Here is a 26845-nt window from a genome sequence, read left to right on the forward strand (position 1 = left end):
GTGATCAGTGGTGATGTAGGCAGTGATCAATGGTGATGTAGACAGTGATCAGCAATGATGGTGTCAGTGATCAGCAGTGAGCAGTGATGATGGTGACAGTGATCAGTGGTGATGGGGACAGTGATCAGCGGTGATGTAGACAGTGATCAGCAGTGATGGGGACAGTGATCAGTGGTGATGTAGACAGTGATCAGTGGTGATGGGGACAGTGATCAGTGGTGATGGTGGCAGTGATCAGTGGTGATGGGGACAGTGATCAGTGGTGATGGTGACAGTGATCAGTGGTGATGGGGACAGTGATCAGTGATGATGGTGACAGTGATCAGTGGTGATGGTGACAGTGATCAGTGGTGATGGGGACAGTGATCAGCAATGATGGTGACAGTGATCAGTGGTTATGGTGACAGTGATCAGTGGTGATGGTGACAGTGATCAGCAATGATGGTGACAGTGATCAGTGGTGATGGGGACAGTGATCAGCGGTGATGGGGGTAGTGATCAGTGGTGATGGTGGCAGTGATCAGTGGTGATGGTGGCAGTGATCAGTGGTGATGGTGACAGTGATCAGTGGTGATGGGGACAGTGATCAGTGGTGATGGTGACAGTGATCAGTAGTGATGTAGACAGTGATCAGTGGTGATGTAGACAGTGATCAGTGGTGATGGTGACAGTGATCAGTAGTGATGGTGACAGTGATCAGTGGTGATGGGGGTAGTTATCAGTGGTGATGGTGACAGTGATCAGTGGTGATGGGGACAGTGATCAGTGGTGATGGGGACAGTGATCAGTGGTGATGGTGACAGTGATCAGTGGTGATGGGGGTAGTGATCAGTGGTGATGGTGACAGTGATCAGTGGTGATGGGGGTAGTTATCAGTGGTGATGGTGACAGTGATCAGTGGTGATGGGGACAGTGATCAGTGGTGATGGGGACAGTGATCAGTGGTGATGGTGACAGTGATCAGTAGTGATGTAGGCAGTGATCAGCAGTGAGCAGTGACAGGATACAGAATATTGTAGCAGCTGTCTGCTCTGTTTATAGACTTGTTAGAATCCTTGGCTGTTATATTTAGATCCTCTAATTATGGAGGCTGCAGGACAACAACATTCCGGAGGAGCGGAGACAAGTCCCACCAACACATCCAGAGGACAACAATGTACTGACACCGGATCAGCTCCACCTGTACCTCCATCACTGCCAACTGACAGTGCCCGGGCAACACAGGGCCAGGGGGTACTGCCCCCCTGTACACACAGCACAGGGTTGAAGCATGGTAGAGAATCTCCCAGAGGAGACTGTGACCTTGGAGGTGGTCAGTCAGTCTGGAATGATCTCAGGATGCTGGGATTTGTAGTTCCTCTAAAGCTGTCCACATATAGGAATGCTGGGACCTCCAGTCCTGCACACAGTGGGCATGCTGGGACTTCTAGTTCCTGACCAGTTCATTTCCCCTCTGCCTTTCCCTGCAGTCTAAGAGCCTTGCAGCACCGGTAACTGGGGTCCAACTACCACCAGGGTTGTATCTGCCCCCCCAAATCTCCTTCACGAGGTGATCTACTGTCCTTCCAAATTAGAGATATTAGAGTGCTAGCTCCTGTGAGCAAGAACCAATGTAACTGCTGAAGTCCCTAATGATGGATGTATTAATAGAGACATAATAGCAATCTTCTTCACCAGCAAAAGACATGCATGGGTTAAATCAAAAGTCACCCAAAATAACAGCAACACACGCTGAATAATTCCAATGATATATTTTAGGTGAAGTCCCTCCCCCTAATTAACATAACAGACCCCCTTCCACCCCCCCCCCCCCCCCGCACACTGTGACCTTCTATTTACCCCCCAGTAACAAAGGATGTCAAGTTAATGAGTCCTGGAAGATTTTTTTTTTCTTCTTTAAATTGCACAGCTGCTAAAAACCGTTGTGTCAACAAGTGATCGATGCGTCAGAATGCCAGTTAGACGCCAGCCGACGCGTTGCGACAGTCTGCCCCACCATCACCAGTTTTGCTGGATTTGTCGATTTTCTTGTTTCTGTTTTGTTACATTATTTATATATATATATATATATATATATATATATATATATATATATATATATATAAATAATAATACAAAATATATATATATATATATATATATATATATATATATATATATATATATATATATATATATATATATATACACCCATACATATATATATATATATATAATAAATATATTTATTTTTATATATATATATATATATATATATATATATATATATATATTTTTTAAATAAATAAATAAGTAAATAAAATGTTTATATATATATATATATATATATATATATATATATATATATATATATACACATACATATATATTTATATATATATATATAATAAATATATATTTATATATATATATATATATATATATATATATATATTTTTTTTTAAATAAATAAATAAGTAAATAAAATGTTTAATTAAATTACCAGCAAATTCATGTTTTCAACCAGAAATATTGATAAATGATAAATAAAAATATCAAAATGATAAATAATAAAAAATAAAAAAAATGTATTGGATACAATCAATGCCGACCTGCCAAGCCAATCCAATCGCAGGCAGGTTATTTATTATTATTATTTTTTTTTTTACAGTTGTCACAATTCTGCTTCATTCAGATGAAAACGATGAAAGGGGGCCATAGACTTATCGATCTGTGATTGATCTAAGTACGAAAGATTGCAAACAAGCGATTCACCATCAATTAAAATATCAAACAACACAACATTTACAATGCTGATTGAAAATGCAGCCAATCAGAAATAATAATTTCATCGATCTGTAACACAATCAGTTACACAAGCAGAGATACATGAATTCCATCAGAAATAATACAATTCCATCATGGTCGATCGACTTCTGGGTTTCAGTAATGGTGGCCATACACTCTTTGATTTTATTATCCAATCAAATCAGCAAACAATCGAAAAACTTCTCTTCATGATCAGTTTAGACTTGATTTAGATCAGATTTGATTGATCGGCCAGGGAGGGAAATTATGGATCCTGTTACATCGATTGGCAGCACTAAGGTGATTCGTTCTATCATGAATATGATCATATTAAATTGTGAGAGTGAATGGTCTATGATCGATAACAGGAGAGATCACTCAGAAAAGTATTGATCATTTATCAAAGCATGTGTGGCCATAAAAAATCTATTTTTTTTAAATTATATTTTTTATCAACATAAATTTTATTCACATCTATGATCGATTAAATGATAATATTGATACGTGCGTGGCCACCTTAAAGCTCTCGATACAGCAGAATGATCAAATTAACCAGCGTCACCTGCTCCTTACTATTAGACACTCCCTGATCTGTATGTTTATAGTGAGTGCTAGCTGGCTTAGACAGACCATAGAGAGATAAATGAGCACAGAAGTATGAATGTTTCCTAACAGCGTCACCTGCGCGCCCAGGTGCGCACACCTGTCCAGGCACTGGAGCAAAAAAAACAGAAATCCATGCTTCCAAATATCTGCAGCCAATCATCTCAACTCTTTGTGAACAAGGACAAGCCCCTTCTCCAGGTGTGCGATAGGTCCCACCTGCAGCCCAAGGACAGTTGGCACACCTTGCATTCGCCACACTTGCCAGCGCTCACAGGCGAGCCGGGCTTAACCCAAAAATAACAACAATCCAGAAAAAAGGATCCGCTCCCGCTGGGAGAGCTGGCAGTGTGCGGGAGAAACTGTCATCTGATACAAAATATCTAAACACCAAGAGGGAAGGATAGAAAGTATCAGGAGAGAAGAAGGATAGAATGTATCAGGAGAGAAGAAGGATAGCATGTATCAGGAGAGAAGAAGGATAGCATGTATCAGGAGAGAAGAAGGATAGAATGTATCAGGAGAGAAGGATATAATGTATCAGGAGAGAAGGATATAATGTATCAGGAGAGATGAAGGATAGAATGTATCAGGAGAGAAGAAGGATAGCATGTATCAGGAGAGAAGAAGGATAGCATGTATCAGGAGAGAAGGATATAATGTATCAGGAGAGATGAAGGATAGAATGTATCAGGAGAGATGAAGGATAGAATGTATCAGGAGAGATGAAGGATAGGATAGAATGCATCAGGAGAGAAGAAGTATAGAATGTATCAGGAGAGATGAAGGATAGAATGTATCAGGAGAGAAGAAGTATAGAATGTATCAGGAGAGAAGAAGTATAGAAAGTATCAGGAGAGAAGAAGGATAGAATGTATCAGGAGAGATGAAGGATAGAAAGTATCAGGAGAGAAGAAGGATAGAATGTATCAGGAGAGAAGAAGGGTAGAATGTATCAGGAGAGATGAAGGATAGAAAGTATCAGGAGAGAAGAAGGATAGAATGTCTCAGGAGAGAAGAAGGATAGCATGTATCAGGAGAGAAGAAGGATAGCACGTCTCAGGAGAGAAGAAGGATAGCATGTCTCGGGAGAAAATGATAGAATGTATCAGGAGAGAAGAAGGATAGAACATCTCAGTAGAGAAGGCTAAAATGTGTTAGGAGAGAAGAAGGAAAGAATGTAGTAGGAGAGAAGAAGGATAGCATGTGTCAGGAGAGAAGAAGGATAGCATGTCTCAGGAGAGAAGGATAGCATGTCTCAGGAGAGAAGAAGGATAGCATGTCTCGGGAGAAAAGGATAGAATGTATCAGGAGAGAAGAAGGACAGAACATCTCAGTAGAGAAGGCTAAAATGTGTTAGGAGAGAAGAAGGAAAGAATGTAATAGGAAAGAAGAAGGATAGCATGTCTCAGGAGAGAAGAAGTATAGAATGTATCAGGAAAGAAGAAGGATAGAATGTGTCAGGAGAGAAGAAGGAAAGAATGTAGTAGGAGAGAAGAAGGATAGCATGTGTCGGGAGAGAAGAAGGCTAGAATAAATTAGTAGAGAAGAAAGATAGAATGTATTAGGAGAGAAGAAGAAAAGAATGTCTCAGGAGAGAAAAACAATAGAATGTCTCAAAAGAGAAGAAGGATAGCATGTGTCAGGAGAGAAGAAGGATAGCATGTGTCAGGAGAGAAGAAGGATAGCATGTGTCAGGAGAGAAGAAGGATAGCATGTGTCAGGAGACTATGGAATGTATTGGAAGGATAGAATGTATTAGGAGAGAAGAAGGATAGCACATCTCAGGAGAGGATGGAACATATTGAACATAATGTAAGGATAGAAGGATAGAATGTATTAGGAGAGAAGAAAGATAGAATGTCTCAGGAGAGAATGGAAGGTAACGGAAAGGGAAAGATAGAATGTGTTAGGAGAGAAGAAGGATAGAACGTCTCAGGAGAGAATGGAAGGGAAGGATAGAATGTCTCAGGAGAGAATGGAAGGGAAGGATAGAATGTATCAGGAGAGAAGAAGAATAGAACGTCTCAGGAGAGAATGGAAAGTAACGGAAAGGGAAAGATAGAATGTGTTAGGAGAGAAGAAGGATAGAATGTCTCAGGAGAGAAGAAGGATAGAACGTCTCAGGAGAGAATGGAAGGGAAGGATAGAATGTCTCAGGAGAGAATGGAAGGGAAGGATAGAATGTATCAGGAGAGAAGAAGGATACAATGTCTCAGGAGAGAATGGAAGGCAAGGATAGAATGTCTCAGGAGAGAAGAAGGATAGAACGTCTCAGGAGAGAATGGAACATATCGAACATAACGGAAGGATAGAAGGTGTCTTACCTGGAGTGCTTCGGAGCATCCTGGAGTCCCTTCGTCCGCCTTCAGAAAAGCCTGCTGACCCCGTCTAAAGAAACGGAGAACTGCAATAAGTATGTGATGAAAAATGAGGACCATGTCTCCAACGTGCTCTTTCCTCCTGCAATTCCCCCACACTCGCCCGCCGATCGCCGTCTCATCCGAAACACACAAACACACGCACGCACTCGGCACTTTCACGTTTGGACTACATGTATAAACACACATTAATCTGAAGTCCTGCACGGCTTTCAGGGAAGGGTGGAAAAAAAAAAGACCCATCCTTTTTGAAAAGCCGCCCCTCCCCAGCGCCCTCCCCTCACGCCCTCCCCAAGGCTGTTTCAGAAAAGGGTTTCGCTACGGTTTTTCACACCTGCTCCCCAGAGTGATGGGGCAAGCCGAACGCAGGATCCACATCGCCGTGGCTGCAGAGAGAGAGGGGCGAAGGGGAGACAGGCAGCGAACGGTGCCACAGACTGCACTCCAGTGGGGGGGACGGAGGATGCACAGTGCAGTGGGGGGGAGGCACAGGGTCCTAGTGCCGGAGCTGCACAGAGGAGAGGAGCTGCGATGGGGTTAGAGGCTTGGGGGGCTGCAGGAGAGAGGGGGTGCACCTTACAAGGAGGGGAATGGACCTTACTGGGGGGGTCGGTACCTTTATCGGAGGGTTCACCTAACTGGAGGGTGAACCAGTTAGTAGAGGTCTGCACCTTAGTGGAGGGGAGAGGGGAGGGGGGGTGTGCACCTTACCTTACTGGAGGGGGGCTGATCTGCACCTTACTAGAGAGGAGGGTTATATGCACCTTACAGGAAGGGAGGAGAGATCTACATTGTTCTAGAATGGGTGAATCTACACCTTACTGCACCATACCTAGCGGGGTATGCACATTATTGGAGGGGAGGGTGTTCTAAACCTTACTGGTGGGAATTCTACAACTTCATGGAGAGAGGGGTGGTCTGCACCTTTCTGGAGGGGGGGGGGGATCTACACATTTCTGAAGGGGGGAGGGATCTGCACTTTACTGGTTTACTGGACAAGAGGGTTGTGTGCATCTTACAGGAGGGCGGTCTGCACCTTACGGGGGGGTCTGCACCTTACAGGACAAGAGGGGGGTGGTGTACACCTTACTGTAGAGAGGGGCAGTGGTGTGCACCTTACTAGAGAAAGTAGGTTGCAGTGTATCTTACTGGAGAGAGGGGGGTGGTGTGCACCTTACTAGAGAGAGGGGGGTGGTGTGCACCTTACTAGAGAGAGGGGGGTGGTGTGCACCTTACTGGAGAGAGGGGGGTGGTGTGCACCTTACTGGAGAGAGGGGGGTGGTGTGCGCCTTACTAGAGAGAGGGGGTAGGTGTGCACCTTACTAGAGAGAGGGGGGTGGTGTGCACCTTACTAGAGAGGGGAGTGGTGTGCACCTTACTAGAGAGGGGGGTAGTGTGCACCTTACTAGAGAGAGGGGTGGTGTGCACCTTACTTGAGAGGGGGTGGTGTGCACCCTACTAAAGAGAGGGGTGGTGTGCAACTCTCTGGAGAGAGGGGTGGTGTGCAACATACTAGAGAGGGGGGTGGTGTGCACCTTACTTGAGAGGGGGTGGTGTGCACCTTGCTAGAGAGAGGGGTGGTGGTGGGGTGCACCTTACTAGAGAGAGAGGGGTGATGTGCACTTTACTAGAGAGAGGGGGGTGGTGTGCACCTTACTAGAGAGAGGGGGGTGGTGTGCACCTTACTGGAGAGAGGGGGGTGGTGTGCACCTTACTAGAGAGAGGGGGGTGGTGTGCACCTTACTGGAGAGAGGGGGGTGGTGTGCACCTTACTGGAGAGAGGGGGGTGGTGTGCGCCTTACTAGAGAGAGGGGGTAGGTGTGCACCTTACTAGAGAGAGGGGGGTGGTGTGCACCTTACTAGAGAGGGGAGTGGTGTGCACCTTACTAGAGAGAGGGGGGTGGTGTGCACCTTACTGGAGAGAGGGGGGTGGTGTGCACCTTACTGGAGAGAGGGGGGTGGTGTGCGCCTTACTAGAGAGAGGGGGTAGGTGTGCACCTTACTAGAGAGAGGGGGGTGGTGTGCACCTTACTAGAGAGGGGAGTGGTGTGCACCTTACTAGAGAGGGGGGTAGTGTGCACCTTACTAGAGAGAGGGGTGGTGTGCACCTTACTTGAGAGGGGGTGGTGTGCACCCTACTAAAGAGAGGGGTGGTGTGCAACTCTCTGGAGAGAGGGGTGGTGTGCAACATACTAGAGAGGGGGGTGGTGTGCACCTTACTTGAGAGGGGGTGGTGTGCACCTTGCTAGAGAGAGGGGTGGTGGTGGGGTGCACCTTACTAGAGAGAGAGGGGTGATGTGCACTTTACTAGAGAGAGGGGGGTGGTGTGCACCTTACTGGAGAGAGGGGGGTGGTGTGCACCTTACTAGAGAAAGGGGGGTGGAGTGTATCTTACTCGAGAGAGGGGGGTGGTGTGCACCTTACTAGAGAGAGGGGGGTGGTGTGCACCTTACTAGAGAGAGGGAGGTGGTGTGCACCTTACTGGAGAGAGGGGGTAGGTGTGCACCTTACTAGAAAGAGGGGGGTGGTGTGCACCTTACTAGAGAGGGGGGTAGTGTGCACCTTACTAGAGAGGGGGGTAGTGTGCACCTTACTAGAGAGAGGGGGTGGTGTGCACCTTACTAGAGAGAGGGAGGGGGTGTGCACCTTACTGGAGAGAGGGGGTAGGTGTGCACCTTACTAGAAAGAGGGGGGTGGTGTGCACCTTACTAGAGAGGGGGGTGGTGTGCACCTTACTAGAGAGGGGGGTAGTGTGCAACTCACTGGAGAGAGGGGTGGTGTGCAACTTACTAGAGAGGGGGGTGGTGTGCACCTTACTTGAGAGGGGGTGGTGTGCACCTTACTAGAGAAAGGGGTGGTGGTGGTGTGCACCTTACTAGAGAGAGAGGGGTGATGTGCACTTTACTAGAGAGAGGGGGGTGGTGTGCACCTTACTGGAGAAGGGGGGGGGGTATGCACCTTACTAGAGAGAGGGGGTGGTGTGCACCTTACTGGAGAAGGGTGGATGGGCACCTTACTGGAGAGAGGGGGTGGTGTGGACCTTACTGGAAAGAGGGGTGGTGTGCACCTTACTAGAGAGGGGGTGGTGTGCACCTTACTAGAGAGGGGGGTGGTGTGCACCTTACTAGAGAGGGGGTAGTGTGCATCTTACTAGATAGAGGGGTGATGTGCACCCTACTTGAGGGGGGGGGTGGCATGCACCCCACTAAAGAGAGAGGGGTGGTGTGCACCTCACTAGAGAGAGGGGTAGTGTGCAACTTACTAGAGAGGGGGGTGGTGTGCACCTTACTTGAGAGGGAGGAGGTGTGTACTTTACTGGAGAGAGGGGGCTGGTGGGCACCTTACTGGGGAGAGGGGTGGTGTGCACATTACTGGAGAGAGGGTGCTGGTGGGCACCTTACTGGAGAGAGGGGGGTGTTGTGCACCTAGAGAGAGGGGTGGTGTGCACCTTACTAGAGAGGGCAGGTGGTGTGCACCTTATTAAAGAGGGGGGTGATGTGCACCTTGCTAGAGAGAGGGGTGGTGTGCATCTTACTGGAGAGAGGGGGTTGGTGTGCACCTTACTGGAGAGAGGGGGATGGTGTGCACCTAGAGAGAGGGGTGGTGTGCACCTTACTAGAGAGAAGGGTGGTATGCACCTTACTAGAGAGGAGGTGGTGTGCACCTTATTAGAAAGGGGAGTGATGTGCACTTTACTAGAGAGAGGGGCGTGGTGTGCACCTTCACTGGAGAGAGGGGTGGTGTGCACTGCACCTTACTGGAGAGAGGGGTGATGTGCACCTTACTAGAGAGAGGGGTGGTTTGCACCTTACTGTAGGGGGAGATCTGCACCTTACTGGACAGGAGTGTTGTGTGCACCTTACAGAAGGGGAGGGGTATCTGTACTTTGCTGGAAATGGTAGTCTACTCATTACTGGTGTGGGGGAGGGGTGAATCTACCTCTTACTGGAGAAGGGGTATGCACTGTACTAGACAGGTGGGATCTTTCTGTAAAGTGTGTGTGTGTGGGGGGGGGGGGGGGGGGAATCTGCACCTCACTGGAGAGAAGGGATGTATGCACCTTACTGGGGGGGGGGGGGGGGAATCAACGCCTTACTGGAAACAGGGGTTTGCACCTTACTGGAGGGTATGGTAGTCTACACCTTCCTGGAAGCGGAGGGTATACATCTTACTGGAGGGTGGGGGGTGGTCTGCATCTTAATGGAGGGCAGTGGGGGTGGTGAACTTTACTGGAGAAAGTGGTCTACACCTTCTTAGAAGTGGAGGAGATGCACTTTGATATGGGTAAAAGGGGATGCAAATTGCTGGGAATGGAGGGGGTAAACTTTTCTGGGAGTGGAAGGGAGTGCACTTAGCTGGGAGTGGAGCAGTTGCATTTTGCTAGGATTGGAGGGGGTGCACTTTGCTAGGATTGGAGGGGGTGTAATTTGATAGGCATAGAGGGGGTGCACTTTTCTGGGAGTTGAGGGGGTACATTTTGTAAGAGTGGAGAGGAGTGCACTTTGCTGAGAGCGGATTGGGTGCACTTTGATAGGAGTGGAGGGGGGGGGGGTGCCCTTTGATAACAGTAGAGGGGTGTGCACTTTGCTGGGAGTGGAGGGGGCACACTTTGCTAGGAGTAAAGAGGGTTACATTTTGATAGAAGTAGATGGAGGAGTAGAGAGGTGGAGGGTTAATTAGTTGGGAGTAGGGGGACACCTTGCTGTGAGCAAAGGGAGACAATTTTCTTGGGGGGGAGATATCACCTCTCTGGGAGTGAGAAGCTTGGATGGCACCTTCCTGGGAAAAGGGGGTTGGCAACTTTCTGGGGGGTGGAGAGGGGGGATATCAACTACCTGGGAGTGAAACAAAGTGCAACTTGTGGAAGTGGGAGGAGTTGAATGGCACCCTGTTAGGAGTGAAGGGGGTGGAAACTTCCTAGGGGTGGGGGGGGGCAAATGGGAGTGCATGCTGCTGGGAGTGAAGGGGAGATATGGCACCTTGCAGGGAATGGGGGGTGGGGGAACATTGCTGGGATGGCGGGGGGGGGGGGGCATTGCTGGGAGGGAAGGGGATATGGCACCTTGCTGAGAATGGAAGATGGGGTGGCATCTTGTTGAGAATGGAAGGGGGATATGGCACCTTACTGGAAGAGGAGGGGGTATATGACAGCTTGCTGTGAGTAGGGAGGGGGTGGCACCTGCTGGGAATGGAGGGGGGTTATGGCACCTTGCTAGGAGTTGGAGAGGGGGTGCCTTGCTGGGAGTTGGGGGGGGGGGAGAACAGCTTTCTGGGAGTAGAGGGCCAATAGAAGGAGGGTGGCATCTTGTTGGGAATGGAGAGGCAATATGGTACCTTGCTGAGAGTGGAGAGACAATATGGTACCTTGATGGAAGTGGATGGGGTGTAACATCTTGTTGGGAGTGAAGAGGCGATATGGCACCTGCTGGGAATGGAAGCGGGATTTGGCACCTGATGGGAGTGGGTGGGGGGGTATGGCACCTTGCTGGGAGTTGTGGGGGCACCTTGCTGGGAGTTGGGGAAGAGGGGGAAACCTGCTGGAAGTAGAGGGGCAATATTATACCTTGTTGGATGTGGAAGGAGGGTGGCATCTTGTTGAGAATGGAGAGGCAATATGGTACCTTGCTGGGAGTGGAGAGGCAAAATGGTACATTGATGGAAGTGGATGGGGGGTTGCACCTTGTTGGCAATGGAGAGGCAGTTTGGTACCTTGATGGAAGTGGATTGGAGGGTAGCATTGTGTTGGGAGTGAAGAGGCAATATGGCACCTGCTAGGGGTGGAAGGGGGATATGGCATGTTGCTGAGAGTGGAGGGAGAGGGGTGGCACCTGCTGGAAATGGAGGGGGGACCTTGCTGGGAGTTGGGGAGGGGGGCACCTTGCTGGGAGTTGTGGAGGGAACCCTGCTGGGAATAGAGGGTCAATATGATACCTTTCTGGAAGTGGAAGGGGGTGGCATCTTGTTTGTAATGGAGAGGCAATATGATACCTTGCTGGGGGTAGAAAGGCAATGTGGTACCTAGATGAAAGTAGATGGAGGGTGGCACTTTGTTGGGAGTGAAAAGGCAATATGGCACCTACTGGGAGTGGAAGGGGGATATGGCACCTTGCTGAGAGTGGAGGGGGGGGCACCTTGCTGGGAGTTGGGGGGGACGCTGCTGGGAGTAGAGGGGCAATATGATACCTTGATGGAAGTGGAATGGGGGTGGCATCTTGTTGGGAATGGAGAGGAAATATGGTACCTTGCTGAGAGTAGAGAGGCAATATGTTACCTTAAAGGAAGTGGATGGGAAGGGGGGGGGGGAGAATACCTTGCTGGGAGTAGAGGGGCAATATGATACCTTGCTGGAAGTGAAAAAGGAGGGGTGGCATCTTGTTGGGAATGGAGGCAATACGGTACCTTGCTGGGAGAGTAGAGGTAATATGGTGCCTTGATGGAAGTGGATGGCGGATGGCATGTTGTTGGGAATAGAGAGGCAATTTGGTACAATGCAGAGAGTAGAGAGGCAATATGGAACCTTGATGGAAGTGCATGGGGGGGGGGGAGCATCTTGTTGGGAGCGGAGAGGCAATATGACACTTGCTTGGAGTGGAAGGGGGATATGGCATCTTGCTGACAGTGGAGGAGAGGGGTGGAACCTGCTGGGAATGGAGGGGGGCTGTGGCACCTTGCTGGGAGTTGGGGGGGGGGGCTGCTGGAAGTAGAGGGGCAGTATGATACCTTGCTGGAAGTGGAAGGGGGATGGCATCTTACTGAGAATGGAGAGGCAATTTGATACCTTGCTGGGTGTAGAGAGGCAATATGGTACCTTACTGAAAGTAAAAGGGGGGGGGGTGGCATCTTGTTGTGAATGGAGGCAATATGGTACCTTTCTAGGAGAGTAGAGGTAATATGGTGCCTTAAGGGAAGTGGGGGGGGGGGGCATGTTGTTGGGAATAGAGAGGCAATATGGTACCTTGATGGAAGAGGATGGTGGGGGCGGCATCTTTTTGGGAATGGAGGCAATATGGTACCTTGCTGAGTGAGTAGAGGTAATATGATGCCCTAACGGAAGCCAATATGATAGCTTACTAGAAGTGAAAGGGGGGCGGCATGTTGTTGGGAATAGAGAGGCAATTTGGTACCTTGCTGGGAGTAAAGAAGCAATATGGTACCTTGACGGAAGTGGATGAGGGTGGGGGGGGGGGTAGCATTTTGTTGGGGGTGGACAGGCAAAATGACCCTGCTGGGAGTGGAAGGGGAATGTGGCACCTTCCATGGTGTGTATGTGTATGTGGGGGTGGTAGATGGCACCTTGCTAGGAGAGGAGGAGGGGGGCACCTTGCTGTAGTTGACTCTTTGCAGAAGAAGATAAAGTATTGTCATCTTCTTGCACAGCATCACACACCTCCCTCTATGTGGGAATCTTCGCACCTCTCATTCACACTGTTTGCTGTTAAGATTATTGTCATCAAGATTTCCGCATAAATGTCCCATACATAACAAGGATTCTTTATACTCTCCTGTGGCTGCTATGTGTGCACAGGTATGAAGGTCCGAACTCTCCCCTCTAAAGGTACGCTACTTCATGGTGGACATCAACTTTCCTGTCCCATAATGCCAGTCCTTGCTCTATCCACTATACTAAGAGGCATTCAAATTTACTGTATACCAAATGAAAAATGGAGCCGCCGATAGTGACCAACCAAAAACCATCGCCCAGTAGTCTGTCTACAATAAACTGAAATCTGATCGGTTCCTTTGGCTACCACATGAAGGTCCTTGTTCAGAGACTTCCTGTTATAGGGTGACAACGCTCTGTTCCTGTCTCCCAATTGTACTCCTGAGTTGACACCCTGCCACATAGGCTTCCAGTGGAGCCTAAAAGTGGCCATTGCAGAACATATTACATAGACATGATCCACTGTTGTCACCATCAGGAAGCCCGCCCTGAGGAATGCCATGTAGCCATCACTGGAGTGCACATAGACAGGAAGATCAGAAGAAATGAGGAGCAAACAAATGGGAACAAAGTATTTTATTACAAATATGGTTAATATTAATAATAAACAGTGTACAGAGGAAATAAAATGTCGCCCAGTTAGTGTTGGTGTCTACTTTAACCACTTGCCGACCGCCGCACGACTATTTACTGCGGCGGTCAGCCCCTCACAGGCAAAGTGACGTAGTACTACGTCGCTTGCCTGTGAGGCTCTAGGGAGCGAGCGCGCCCCGCCGGAGGCGCGCTCCCGCTCGCTCTTGGACCCCCCCGCGCGTGTGACCGGCGGACCCGATGTCCACCGGTCACTCGCGATCGTCGGTTACATCGGGAGAAAGGCAGGCGGCTGATGTAAACAAAGCCGCCTGTCATTCTCCCCGGTGTAACAGCACAGATCATACGGTCCTGCAATGTAGGACCGTTGATCTCTGCTGTTACACACACAGCCACATCCAATCACAGTAAGAATCACACCCCTAGGGACACACTTAACCCCTCCCTCTCCAATAAAGTTAACCCCTTCCCTCTCAGTGTAATTTTTACAGTAACAGTGCATATGTATAGCACTGATTACTGTAGTAATGTCACTGGTAACCCCAAAAGTGTAAAAAATGTCAGTCAAGGGTCCGATCTGTCCGCCGCAATGTCGCAGTACCGCAAAAAAAAAAGCAGATCGCCGCCATTACTCGTAAAAAAAACCCACCAAAAACGACAGAAATCTTTCCCTTAGTTAGTAAACGCAATAACTTTGGCGCAAACCAATCAAAATACGCTTTTGGCGATTTTTTTTACCAAACATATGTAGCATAAAACAAATTGGCCTAAAATGTTAAAAAAATTTGATTTTTAAATTTTTTTGGGGGAATTTCATATAAAAAACTGTGAAAAATATTGTTATTTTTGCAAAATTGTCGCTCTTTTTTGTTTATTGCGCATTATCAAAAAATCGCACAGGTGATCAAACACCACCAAAAGAAAGCTCTGTTTGTGGGAAAAAAAGGACGTCAATTTCATTTGGGTACAGCGTCGCACGACAGCGCAATTGTCAGTTAAAGTCACGCGGTGCCGAATCGCAAAATAGGCTCCTGGTCAGGAAGGGGGTAAAATCTTCCGAGGCTTAAGTGGGGCAGTTGTAGTGCTACATGTATTGTAAAGGACCTTTGAAACCCAGCTGGGATGGGGCCACCTGAGAGGTCAGGGCCTGACATTGAACCAATGTTTCCGCCTGCCTTGTCTGCCCCTTGACACATCCGGTGGTGGGGAATCACGGCTATCCCTCCACGTGCCCCCCCTTAATGAATACCTCATTCCTAAATCGAGAAGCAGAGTCAGAGGCCGTGAACTGAGACACATATTCTGAGGTTGGCACCTCGCCCCGAGTGTCACATGATGGGCGCCTGGCTGAACTTGACATAAGAGAGCACAGGGGGAATGGAGAAGGGGGGGGGGGATTCATTAGAAAGAGAATCAGGCTTGAGATAAGGATAAAACTCAGCAGAATCCTTTGCTACCTCATCGCATCATCATCTGCCTCGCTGCTAAAAAAAATATATATATTGGATCTCAGAACCTTGGGTCTAGATCAAGGGTCTCCAATCTATATCCTGAGGGCCACATCCAACCTGATGCAAGATTTTACCTGGCCTGTAGCAACTCTGATGAGATGAAGGGCTTCTGATGGAATGGGGGGCTCTGATGAGATAAGGGGCTTCTGAAAGATTGGGAACTCTGATAGAATGGGGGTTCTGATGAGATGGGGGGGATTCTGATGTGAACGGAGGAAGTTTTTGTTTGACATGGGGTAAAAGGGGGACTTTGACAGATGAGGAGGGCTCTAATAAGATAGGGGGCTTCTCATGTGAGAGGAAGGTTCTAATGAGATCAGGGGAGGGGGCTTCTGATCTGAAATAGGGGCTCTGATGTGATGGGGGACTTTTAGTGTGAAAGGAGGGACTCGGGGGTCTGATGAAAGAGGGAGGCTTCTAAAGTAAAACGTGGGACCTCTTATGCAATAGTAGAGGGGCTTTTGATGTAAAAGGGGAATCTGATGGAAGGGGAGGGCTCTGATGAGCGTGGGGGCTTCTGATGTAAAAGGGAGGTTCCCATGAGATGGAGGGTGGGTTCTGATGTGAAATGGGGGCTCTGATTAGGTGGGGGGAACATCTAATGTGAAATGGGGGACTTTTGATGTGAAGGGGGGACATTTCATGTGATGGGGGCTTCTGATGTAAAAGGGGGACTTTGATGGAAGGAGACGGCTCTAATTATATGGGGGCTTCTGGTTTGAAAGGGGGGCTCTGATGTGATGGGGCCTTCTGATGTAAAAGAGGGGCTCTCATTAAAGAAGAGGGCTCCATAAAATGGGTTACTTCTGATGTGAGAGGAAGGTTCTCATGAGATCCGGGGTGCTTCTGATCTTAAATGGGGGCTCTGATGAGATGGGGGGAGCTTTTAATGAATGAATATTGAATGTTTAATGTGAAAGGAGGGACTCTAATGTAATGGGGGGCTTCTGATGGAATAGGGGTCTGATGAGAGGGAAAGGCTTCTAAAGTAAAAGGAGGGACCTCTTATGTAATGGGGGAGCATTTGATGTAAAAGGGGACTCTAATGGAAGGGAAGGGCTCTGATGAGATGCGGGGCTTCTGATGTAAAAGGGAGGTTCTCATGAGATGGGGGGCTTCTGATGTGAAATGGGGGCTCTGCATAGGTGTGGGGAACATCTAATGTGAAATGGGGGTCTTTTGATGTGAAAGGGGGGAGCTTTAATATGATAGAGGGCTTCTGATGTCAAAGGGGGACTTTGATGGAAGAAGAAGGCTCTAATTAGATGGGGGCTTCTGGTTTGAAAGGGGGGTTTTGATATGATGGGGCTTCTAATGTAAAAGAGGGGCTCTGATTAAAGAGGAGGCTCAATGAAATGGGGGGCTTCTGATGTGACAGGGGGGCTCTGATTGAAGAGGAGGGCTCAAAGAAATGGGGGGCTTCTCATGTGAAAGGGGGGCTCTGATTGAAGAGGAGGGCTCAATGAAATGGGGGGCTTCTGATGTGACAGGGGGGCTCTGACTGAAGAGGAGGGCTCAAATAAATGGGGGGCTTCTGATGTGACAGGGGGGTTCTGATTGAAGATGAGGGCTCAATGAAATAGGAGGCTTTTGATTTGACAGGGGGGCTCTGATTGAAGAGGAGGACTCAATGAAATAGGGGGCTTCTGATGTGACAGGGGGAGGGGGCTCTGATTGAAGAGGAGGGCTCAATAAAATGGGGGGCTTCTGATGTGATTCCGGGGCTCTGATTAAAGAGGAGGGCTCAATGAAATGGGGGGCTTCTGAAGTGACAGGGGGGCTCTGATAGAAGAGGGCTCAATGAAATGGGGGGCTTCTGATGTGACAGGGGGGCTCTGATTGAAGAGGAGGGCTCAATGAAATGGAGGGCTTCTGATGTGACAGGGGGGGCTCTGATTGCAGAGGAGGGCTCAATGAAATGGGGGGCTTCTGATGTGACAGGGGGGTTCTGATGAGATAAAGGGGCTTTGATGTTAAATGGGGGCTCTGATGTGATGTCAAATTATATACTTATCTGAAGGTTTCTCTTAATTTTTCTTTTTGTGGGGGTGCCCTGTGAAGCTGACATATACGGTGTATCATTTATTTAGAGATGGCGAAGTGACAATGAAACAATTCACAGGATTGTTGTGATTTTTCCAGCGCTCAAAGCAGTTACAATGTTTCAGTCTCGCCTTCTGAGATATTGAGCAGGTAACGCTTTAAATTTCCATTTTTATGACCGCTGTATACAGGATGGGGTGACTGTGCTAGCACCCCCCCCACACACACACACACACAGCTTCCCTCTGCCGCACCGGTCCTGGAACATTTCACGCAGTGCGCGCAGCGAGTGGCGTTCCTGGACGCGGCACGGCTGCGCTGGGATAACGGAGTGGCGGCACAGCGGGGGTCACACAGAGACACAAAGTTAATTAGACAGAAAAATGGCTCATGTCCATTTTATTCAATGATTCAAATGATTCAGAGCTTCTGAAATTTTGAGCATTTCTGGCCAAATTATTTTCACAGGGGACAAAAAAAATCTTCTCTGACCCCTAACCCCCACCCTCCACCCCCATTTCCCTGGAAGGAAATATTCCCATATAACCTTAAATAATTATACCTGCACACCTTGATAGGCTCGGGTCTAGTCACATTGCTTTGTACATTTAACTACTTGTTGGCCATTATCTCATTAGCAGCACACTGGTTCAAATGTGGATACTGCTAATGAGTGGTTAAGACTTTCAGTAATCACCTAGCATTAGTTGTGGCATAGGCGTGTGCACAGGGTGTGTTGCATGTGCCACCTAATAACATTTTTTTTTAGAATAATATTAAAATATAAAAAAAACAGCTTACACCGTTCATAGCCCTACTGACACCAATCTCTGCCTACTGACATCGTCCACTCCATTGGGCCTATTACTTACCAAATGGGCCTATCATCCATTGGGCTTATTACTCACCAGTTCAGCCTATTATCCATTGGGCCTATCATTTACCAGGTAGGCCTATTACTCACCAAGTGGGACTATTATACAATGGTAAAAAAGAGGTTTGGGGTGCACCCGCGCTATGGATAGCAACACAAGCACTGAATCAACAGTTTTAAATGCAGAGTGTGGGGATCAGATGGTTATGCTGCCTCCAACTTACCACAAGGGTAAAGAAATGTGGGGGTTTATGGGAGGTGTTGGTATGGGGCGCTACCACCTTGCACAGCGAATTACTTCGTTGTATATGATCCAAAAAATGAAAGTGCACAGTGCTTATTGGTGAAATATTAAATGTGCAATATAGTGCAGATTTAAAATTAAATTAAATTAAAATTATAAAATTATAAACGGTAGTAATCGTGTATCAATTGGATTGTACCGTGTATGTATCACTCATCGGATGTAAACAATCATATAGTGACCAGTGCAAAAAAAGTGCTAAGTGCAATATAGGTGATCAATAGATACTTTATTGTGGCCTCCTTTGAAAGAGGAAACTGACATCCGTGGTGAATATTACAGAACACTATGCAGTGTAAAGTGAGAGAGTAAAAACGCCTGTGGCGCGTGTTAGGAGTGAGAAGTGCTAATACCGTGGGTAAAGCACTTACCAAAAGTCCTCTCCCTTCTCACTCTAATATACTGTGTCTCCCTTCTCCTGATGCCTGTGAGAGCTGGTTGTTCCGTGCATACAGTTGCGCTTGCATCTAGGGAGTCAGTATACAAAAGACCAAGAGAGCTTCCATTGCGTAGTATAGTACATTATTGAGGGAAAAAATAGCATTGACTCACTGTTAGGAAGTTCACCGTCAGCTTGTTTGGTGTGTCTCCAGTGTTCGGCCGCGCGGTACTTCCGCGTTCCACCGGCCGGAGCCACCTAACCGGAAGTGACGTTGACGCTGCTTTGCCGGCAAAGCAGCGTCAACGTCACTTCCGGTTAGGTGGCTCCGGCCGGTGGAACGCGGAAGTACCGCGCGGCCGAACACTGGAGACACACCAAACAAGCTGACGGTGAACTTCCTAACAGTGAGTCAATGCTATTTTTTCCCTCAATAATGTACTATACTACGCAATGGAAGCTCTCTTGGTCTTTTGTATACTGACTCCCTAGATGCAAGCGCAACTGTATGCACGGAACAACCAGCTCTCACAGGCATCAGGAGAAGGGAGACACAGTATATTAGAGTGAGAAGGGAGAGGACTTTTGGTAAGTGCTTTACCCACGGTATTAGCACTTCTCACTCCTAACACGCGCCACAGGCGTTTTTACTCTCTCACTTTACACTGCATAGTGTTCTGTAATATTCACCACGGATGTCAGTTTCCTCTTTCAAAGGAGGCCACAATAAAGTATCTATTGATCACCTATATTGCACTTAGCACTTTTTTTGCACTGGTCACTATATGATTGTTTACATCCGATGAGTGATACATACACGGTACAATCCAATTGATACACGATTACTACCGTTTATAATTTTATAATTTTAATTTAATTTAATTTTAAATCTGCACTATATTGCACATTTAATATTTCACCAATAAGCACTGTGCACTTTCATTTTTTGGATCATATACAACGAAGTAATTCGCTGTGCAAGGTGGTAGCGCCCCATACCAACACCTCCCATAAACCCCCATATTATACAATGGGCCCATTATCTATTGGACCTATTACTTACCAGTTGGGCCTATTATCCACTGGGCCTATTACTCACTTGTTGGGCCTATAATGCATTGGGCCTGTCACTCACCAATTGGGCCATTATATGTTGTGTCTCTCCCTCACCAGTTGGGCCTATTATCTATTGGGCCTATTACACGCAAGCTAAGCCTATTATTCATTGGGCCCATTTCTCATCAGTTGGGCCTATTATCCACTGAGCCTATTACTCACCAGTTGGGCCTATTATCCATTGAGCCTATTACTCACCAGTCGGGCCTATTATCCACTGAGCCTATTACTCACCAGTTGGGCCTATTATCCATTGGGCCTATTACTCACCAGATGGGCCTATTATCTATTGGGCCTATTACTCACCAGTTGGGCCTATTATCCACTGAGCCTATTACTTACCAGTTGGGCCTATTACTCACCAGTTGGGCCTATTATCCATTGGGCCTATTACTCACCAGTTGGGCCTATTATCCATTGGGCCTATTACTCACCAGTTGGGCCTATTATCCACTGAGCCTGGTACTTACCAGTTGGGCCTATTACTCACCAGTTGGGCCTAATATCCATTGTGCCTATGACTTACAAGTTGGGCCTGTTATCCATGGTGCCTATTACTCACCAGCTAACCTTATTATCCATGGGGCCTTTTACTCACCAGCCAACCTTATTATCCATTGGGCCTAATACTCACAAATTGGGCCTAATATCCCATGGGCCCATCACTCACCAGTTGGGCCTACTATCCATTGGGCCTATTACTCACCAGTTGGGCCTAATATCCCTTAGGCCTATCACTCTCCAGTTGGGCCTAATATCCCTTGGGCCTCACTTACCAGTTGGGCCTATTATTCATTGGGCCTAATACCAGTTGGGCCTAATATCCATTGGGCCTATCACTTACCAGTTGGGCCTATTATCCATTGGGCCTATTACTCACCAATTGGGCCTATCATTCATTGGGCTTATTACTCACCAGTTGAGCCTATTATCCATTGGGCCTATCACTCACCAGTGGAGCATATTATCTCTTGGGTCTATTATGCACCAGTTGGGTCAATGTAGACAGAGTCCAGTTAAACTTCAAGCATTTCTTTGGAGTGTGGGAGGAAAGCCATGCAAGCCTAGGAGAAACAGCAAACTCTACGCAGATAGTTACCTTCTTTCATAGTTTTTTTTTTTTTTTCGAAGATTAATGACAGTTTTAGATACAAAGGTGAGATGTCAAATATTTAAAAATAAATAAATAAAAAAACTGTGAAAATTAGATGGGGGTTATAAATTGTTGTACTGAAAACAAAAATATTTCAATCTGCCACCCCAAGGAAAGATCTATTTTCTGCCACGCTCTGAACAGACCGATCATATCTAGGGTTTGTGTGCAATTTTCTAATTTAGCATGATGACCTTGATGTGCAAACTGGGAATCTTTAAATTTGTTGGAGTACCCTCCATATTTAATCATTGCTCTTCTTCTCATTCTCTCTAAAGATGCAGTATATATAGAAATATGCAACTCAACTGCCAGAGCTTCTAAACATGAAAAACCCTAGGGGAGCACAGGGAGTAGTCTGCATGAGACTTCAAACCAATGTTTCTAAACTGACAAGTATTCTGCTGCCTGTTATACAGACCATGTCCTGAAATGTACCTTCATTTGCCAAGGATAATTTTTTTTTTTTCAAACCGGAATCCATTCCATGGCATTTGAACCATGGCCCGCAGGCTTATAGGGGCCAAAAAGGGGGCTTTTTGGATAAGCCAGCCCCCTCACTATAAAAGAGAGGCACAGTGCAGTCATAGTGTCAGTGTATTGGAAGCTGTTTATAGGGAAAGGATAGGGAGAGCTGACAAACTGCACATGGAGAGATAAGGGTCAGTTAGAAAACTGAAATTTAATTCAGATTGCTAGCTCTTTGGACAATCAACACATTTGCTGCTTTTTTTGTTGTTATTATTGGGGCCTTTTGTCTTTCATTTTAATTTGTGATTAATTTTAGTTCAGCAGTCAGTTTTATTCATTTTTTTTTCTGAAAGGCTTCTCTTTAAAGAAAGAGAAAAAAAGTTTTAAAATTTGGGGTTTTATTTAATTTTGGTTTTTACTTTATGTTGGCCTTTTAGTTTTTTTAAGTCAAAGTACACTGTCCATATTTTCTTAAATCTGCCTTTTGTTCTCAGCACCTCGCTGTATCATGTGGACATTATACTGTATACTCTGCACCCCCATCTCCACAGATAAAATAAAAGCTAGCTATACACCAGTTGGGCCTATTATCTGTTGGGCCTATTAGTCACCAGTTGGGCGTATTACTTATATTCACTTCACCCTTTATCTCCATTGATTAAATAAAAGTTAGGTATACACCAGTTGGGCCTATTATCTGTTGAGCCTATTACGCATCAATTGGGCGTATTAGTCATATTCACTGCATCCTCTATCTCCATAGATTAAATAAAAGTTAGGTATACACTAGTTGGGCTTATTATCAATTGGACCTATTACTCACCAGTTGGGCCTACTACTGACATTCACTGCACCCCTTCATGTCCATATATAAAATAAAAATTGGTATACATGTAGAAAGGTAGTTATCACTGCTGCCCCAGCATGAAGTTAGTACTGTACTCCCGGGCTTTCCTTAGTGGGTTTTACTTGGGTCCAACCTTTGGGTCCTCAACAGTTGAGTCTTTTATTCACATTCATTGCACCCCCCTATACTCATAGATAAAATAAAAAATGGTATACACCGGTTGGGCCTATTTACTATTTGTTTTTTTGACTCACACTCACACTTCCATCTGGGTATGTAGCGTAGTGCCTTCCCTTCCATCTGGGTGGGTAGTGTAGTGCCTTCCCTTCCATCTGTGTAGGTAGTGTACCTTCCCTTCCATCCAGGTATGAAGTGTAGTGCCTTCGCTTCCATCGTAGTATGTAGTGCACCCTCCCTTCCATCTAGTTATGTAGTGTAGTGCCTTCTCTTCCATCTGGGTATGTAGTGTAGTGCTTTCTCTTCCATCTGGGTATGTAGTGTATCTTCCCTTCCATCTAGTTATGTAGTGTAGCGCCTTCCCTTTCATCTGGGTATGTAGTGTAGTGCTTTCCCTTCAATCCGGGTATGTAGTGTAGTGCCGTCCCTTTTTTCTGGGTATGTAGTGGAGTGCCTTCCCTTCCATCTGGGTAGGTAGCTTGGTGCCTTCCCTTCCATCTAGGTATGTAATGTAGTACCTTCTCTTCCAACTGGGTATGTAGTGTAGTGCTTTCCCTTCCATCTGGTTATTTAGTGCAATGCCTTCCCGTCCATCTGGATAGGTAGTGTACCTTCCCTTGCATCTGGGTAGGTAGTGTACCTTCCCTTCCATCTGGGTAGGTAGTGTAGTGCTTTCCCTTCCATCTAGGTAGGTAGTGTACCTTCCTTTCCATCTGGGTAGGTAGTGTACCTTCCCATCCATCTGGGTAGGTAGTGTACCTTCCCTTCCATTTGAGTAGGTAGTATACTTTCCCTTCCATCTGGGTAGGTAGTGTACCTTCCCTTCCATTTGGGTATGTAGTGTAGTGCTTGCCCTTCCATCTGGGTAGGTAATGTACCTTCCCTTCCATCTGGGTAGGTGGGGCAATATCATTAAGTGCCTGGATCATTTTTTGCGGAATTATTGCAGAACAGGCACATGTGACGAACCTGCAGCTCCTTAACTCCCGTCTTCTGTGTGCTCCTGGTATCAGTGAACCTCTGCACAGCAGCTAGATTAGGCCAGGGCCTCAAACTTCCCTAATCTGTTAAAGTTCAGAGCTGGATTTCCACCATACTGTTAAAGTGAGTCTATCAGTAACAACACTTTAAAAAATGGCATGATGTTACAAATTTTAGTATTCAATAAAAGTGGACTTGTCAGTAATGATGAGTGTGTGTGAATACATTCCTGAGATGTCTCAATACACAACAACTTTTTTTTTCTAAAAAAGCTCCATCATTTATGATGTAAGGGGGCACTCTGATAGGGATACCTGATGTAAGGGGGCACTGTGATGGTGATACCTGATGTAAGGGGGCACTCTGATGGGGATACATGATGTAAGGGGGCACTCTGATGGGGATACATGATGTAAGGGGGCACTCTGATGGGGACACCTGATGTAAGGGGGCACTCTGATGGGGACACCTGATGTAAGAGGGCGCTCTGATGGGGATACCTGATGTAAGGGGGCACTCTGATGGGGACACCTGATGTAAGAGGGCACTCTGATGGGGATACCTGATGTAAGGGGGCAATCTGATGGGGATACCTGATGTAAGGGGGCAATCTGATGGGGACAACTGATATAAGTGGGAACCGTAATGAGGACACCTCTAGTAAGGGGACCCGCTGTAATTTGACACTGATTTTATTAAAATGTTATGAAAATTGTTCCTTGTTTTCATTACATATACTGTATATAAGGATCCGAGTCGTAGCAGAGAAGCATAGCATGTGGCCCAGACCTGAAGAAACTGTTTCCTCCTTTAATTTGAATTGAATACCCCTGGTATACCCTGTAATGCACATTTATAATATTTGCAGGGATTGTACACATTCCCTTGTGCCCTTTAAACAATTAGCATTGTTTATACAGTTGTGTACATAAATTACATTGATAGCCTACTCCTACAGTGCTTCTTGTTCAAATCCTCGTGTGCTTTCAAAGTAAATCCTTTATTCAGTGATAACAATGCCTCTATAAAAGTAGTCACTCAAAAGACCTCATGTGACCCCAAAGGGAAGGTCAACCTCCACCAGGAATATCTGTTATGCAACCCAATTCACTTACATCTCCTAGAGCTACAACCTAGCACTAGTATAAGTGTCTGTACTCAGCTTAAACCCTCACCACTGAGAAGCACTGCACAAACTTCTGGGCAGTGTGATGACATCACTAGACCCTCTAAGCAACAAACTGACTTCCTTAGGAGCAGGGTCTTCAACTGACTTCCTCAGGAGCAGGGTTATCATCAACTGACTTCCTCAGGAGCAAGGTCATCATCAACCGTTTCCTCAGAAGCAAGGACATCATCAACTGACTTCCTCAGGAGCAAGGTCGTCATCAACTGACTTCCTCAGGAAAAAAGGTCATCATCAACTGACTTCCTCAGGAGCAAGGTCATCATCTACTGACTTCCAAAGGAGCAAGGTCATCATCAACTGACTTCCTCAGGAGCAAGGTCATCATCATCTTCCTCACTAACCCAGATACTCCTCTAGATTGCATTTGCTCCAACAGAACCCTTCCTGCTAATGTTATGGAGAGGTATCAGCCAAATGATCAGACCAACAGCAATGTGCAACTTAATGCGGTACTCAACTCGCCCCCCCCCCCCCCCATGTTGTTTTTCTTATTTACCTGTTGTGCTTTTCAAACCACACACCCACACAGCGAATCCAGCGATGTCCCGCAGAGATCTGTTGTTCAGTGCCGTACTGTGGGCCTCACATCACCATTTTGGTCCTCTTCAGCTGGCTGCCTCTTCCGGGTACAGGCAGCCAGCAACAAAAATGCCCCAGACGCACCACCAGCTCGTCCTCAGGACTAACGCCCAGCTGTTCTGTGAGCCGATTCTGCAGCCTCCTGGGAGAAATGATGTAACACATTGGAGTTGATTTATTAAAGGCAAATAGATTGTGCATTCTGCGAAATATAGTTGCACTCTGAAAGGGCAGATGCTCCAGAGCAGTGTTTTTCAACCTCTTTTCAGTCAAGGCATTCTTTAGAATTGTGCACAATCATGGGGCACAGCAGTTTGAGGGCCTGTTCACGGCAGGAGGTGAGTCCGAGTGTGCGTACTTTTTTGCATGCCCCCACATGTCACATTTTTAATTTGGCTGCCCTATGTGTGTGAAATACACGAAAAAAGGGGTGCTGCACCAAAACAAATGGAACTGTGGTACCATGAGTTTTAGCAGGCACAAATGCATGTGCATTTGATAGGTGTATGGGGGTGCCATTAAAAATTTGCATTTTTTGTGCAGTTGGGAAAACACATGATTTTGCAACTGGTGTGAATAAGCCCTAAAATTTAGTTTGTAGGGCAAAGTGGTCTGATTCTAAAGAGTAGAAATTACGCAAGAGTGCTAAGCTCTATGCTAACCACAGTGCTAGCTCCCAAACAAATGTGACAACACAAATCAACTCTAGTAATTATAATCCAAAAGGATTGATAAATATATATCATAAAGTGCTAGTGATAACATTTGAAAGTGCTAGTGCAGGAAAGGAAAAAAGGAAAAGAAAAAAAGGAAAAAGGGGGTGACCCCTATGAACCCAGTGCACTCAGGAATGAAGGTTACAGTCCAGTAAAAACAGTGCAAAAGTTAGTATATACTGAACCCTTCTTGGATTTCCACCCAGGAGTGGCGCAATCTTCCTGCCACTATGGCCAGATGCATCATGGGAGTGCATCCTGAGAGTAGTAGTGGTGACACCCTCCGTGAGAGATAAAGAAACAATTTCCCACTCACCAGGCGATATTGATCCCTCTTACTATATGGCAAGGGGGGATCAAACACAGCTTTGGTGGTCTTGGAAAACAAGATGCAGGCTTCCAACAAATCCTCCCAGTCAGTTTCCTGCCGATGGTAATGCAGGCTTCACACACCACTTGGGGATGCAAGTCCTTTGTGGAGAGCACAAAGGCCTTGTTGGGCAGACACAGGTACTGGAGGAAATCTTTTACTCTGTGGCGCCAGCAACGAGAAGGGAACGAATATCTTTAAATTTAGAAGCAGCAGCCGGTGAGCCCATGCAACACATCAACTGCCATCAACAGGTTGCCTGGATCATGACCAAAAAAATAAAAACTGATACAGAGCAGAGCTCAGTAGTAGTAACACTTCAGACATCAGTA

At 46.7% G+C, this 26845-nt stretch overlaps 1 protein-coding gene across 2 annotated transcripts in view; it reads right to left on the reverse strand.

Moving 5' to 3' along the window:
- The window catches only part of PDE2A (phosphodiesterase 2A), a 992945-nt gene that overhangs the window by 653346 nt on the left and 312754 nt on the right, over positions 1-26845 (reverse strand). Inside the window, exons 1-2 of one of the 2 annotated variants that reach the window (XM_082244575.1) lie at positions 6106-6219; positions 5718-5781 (exon numbers count right to left, since the gene is read on the reverse strand). In XM_082244575.1, coding sequence (XP_082100701.1) covers positions 5718-5781; positions 6106-6149 — 108 coding nt within the window. In that variant the 5' untranslated portion in view covers positions 6150-6219. Of the gene's footprint in view, positions 1-5717; positions 5782-6105; positions 6220-26845 lie in introns of those variants that run through there. The other variant, XM_082244574.1, reaches the window with a different exon arrangement.

Source organism: Pelophylax lessonae (genome assembly GCF_965119305.1).
Source record: "Pelophylax lessonae genome assembly, chromosome: 2".
NCBI classification, from domain to species: Eukaryota; Metazoa; Chordata; class Amphibia; order Anura; family Ranidae; genus Pelophylax; species Pelophylax lessonae.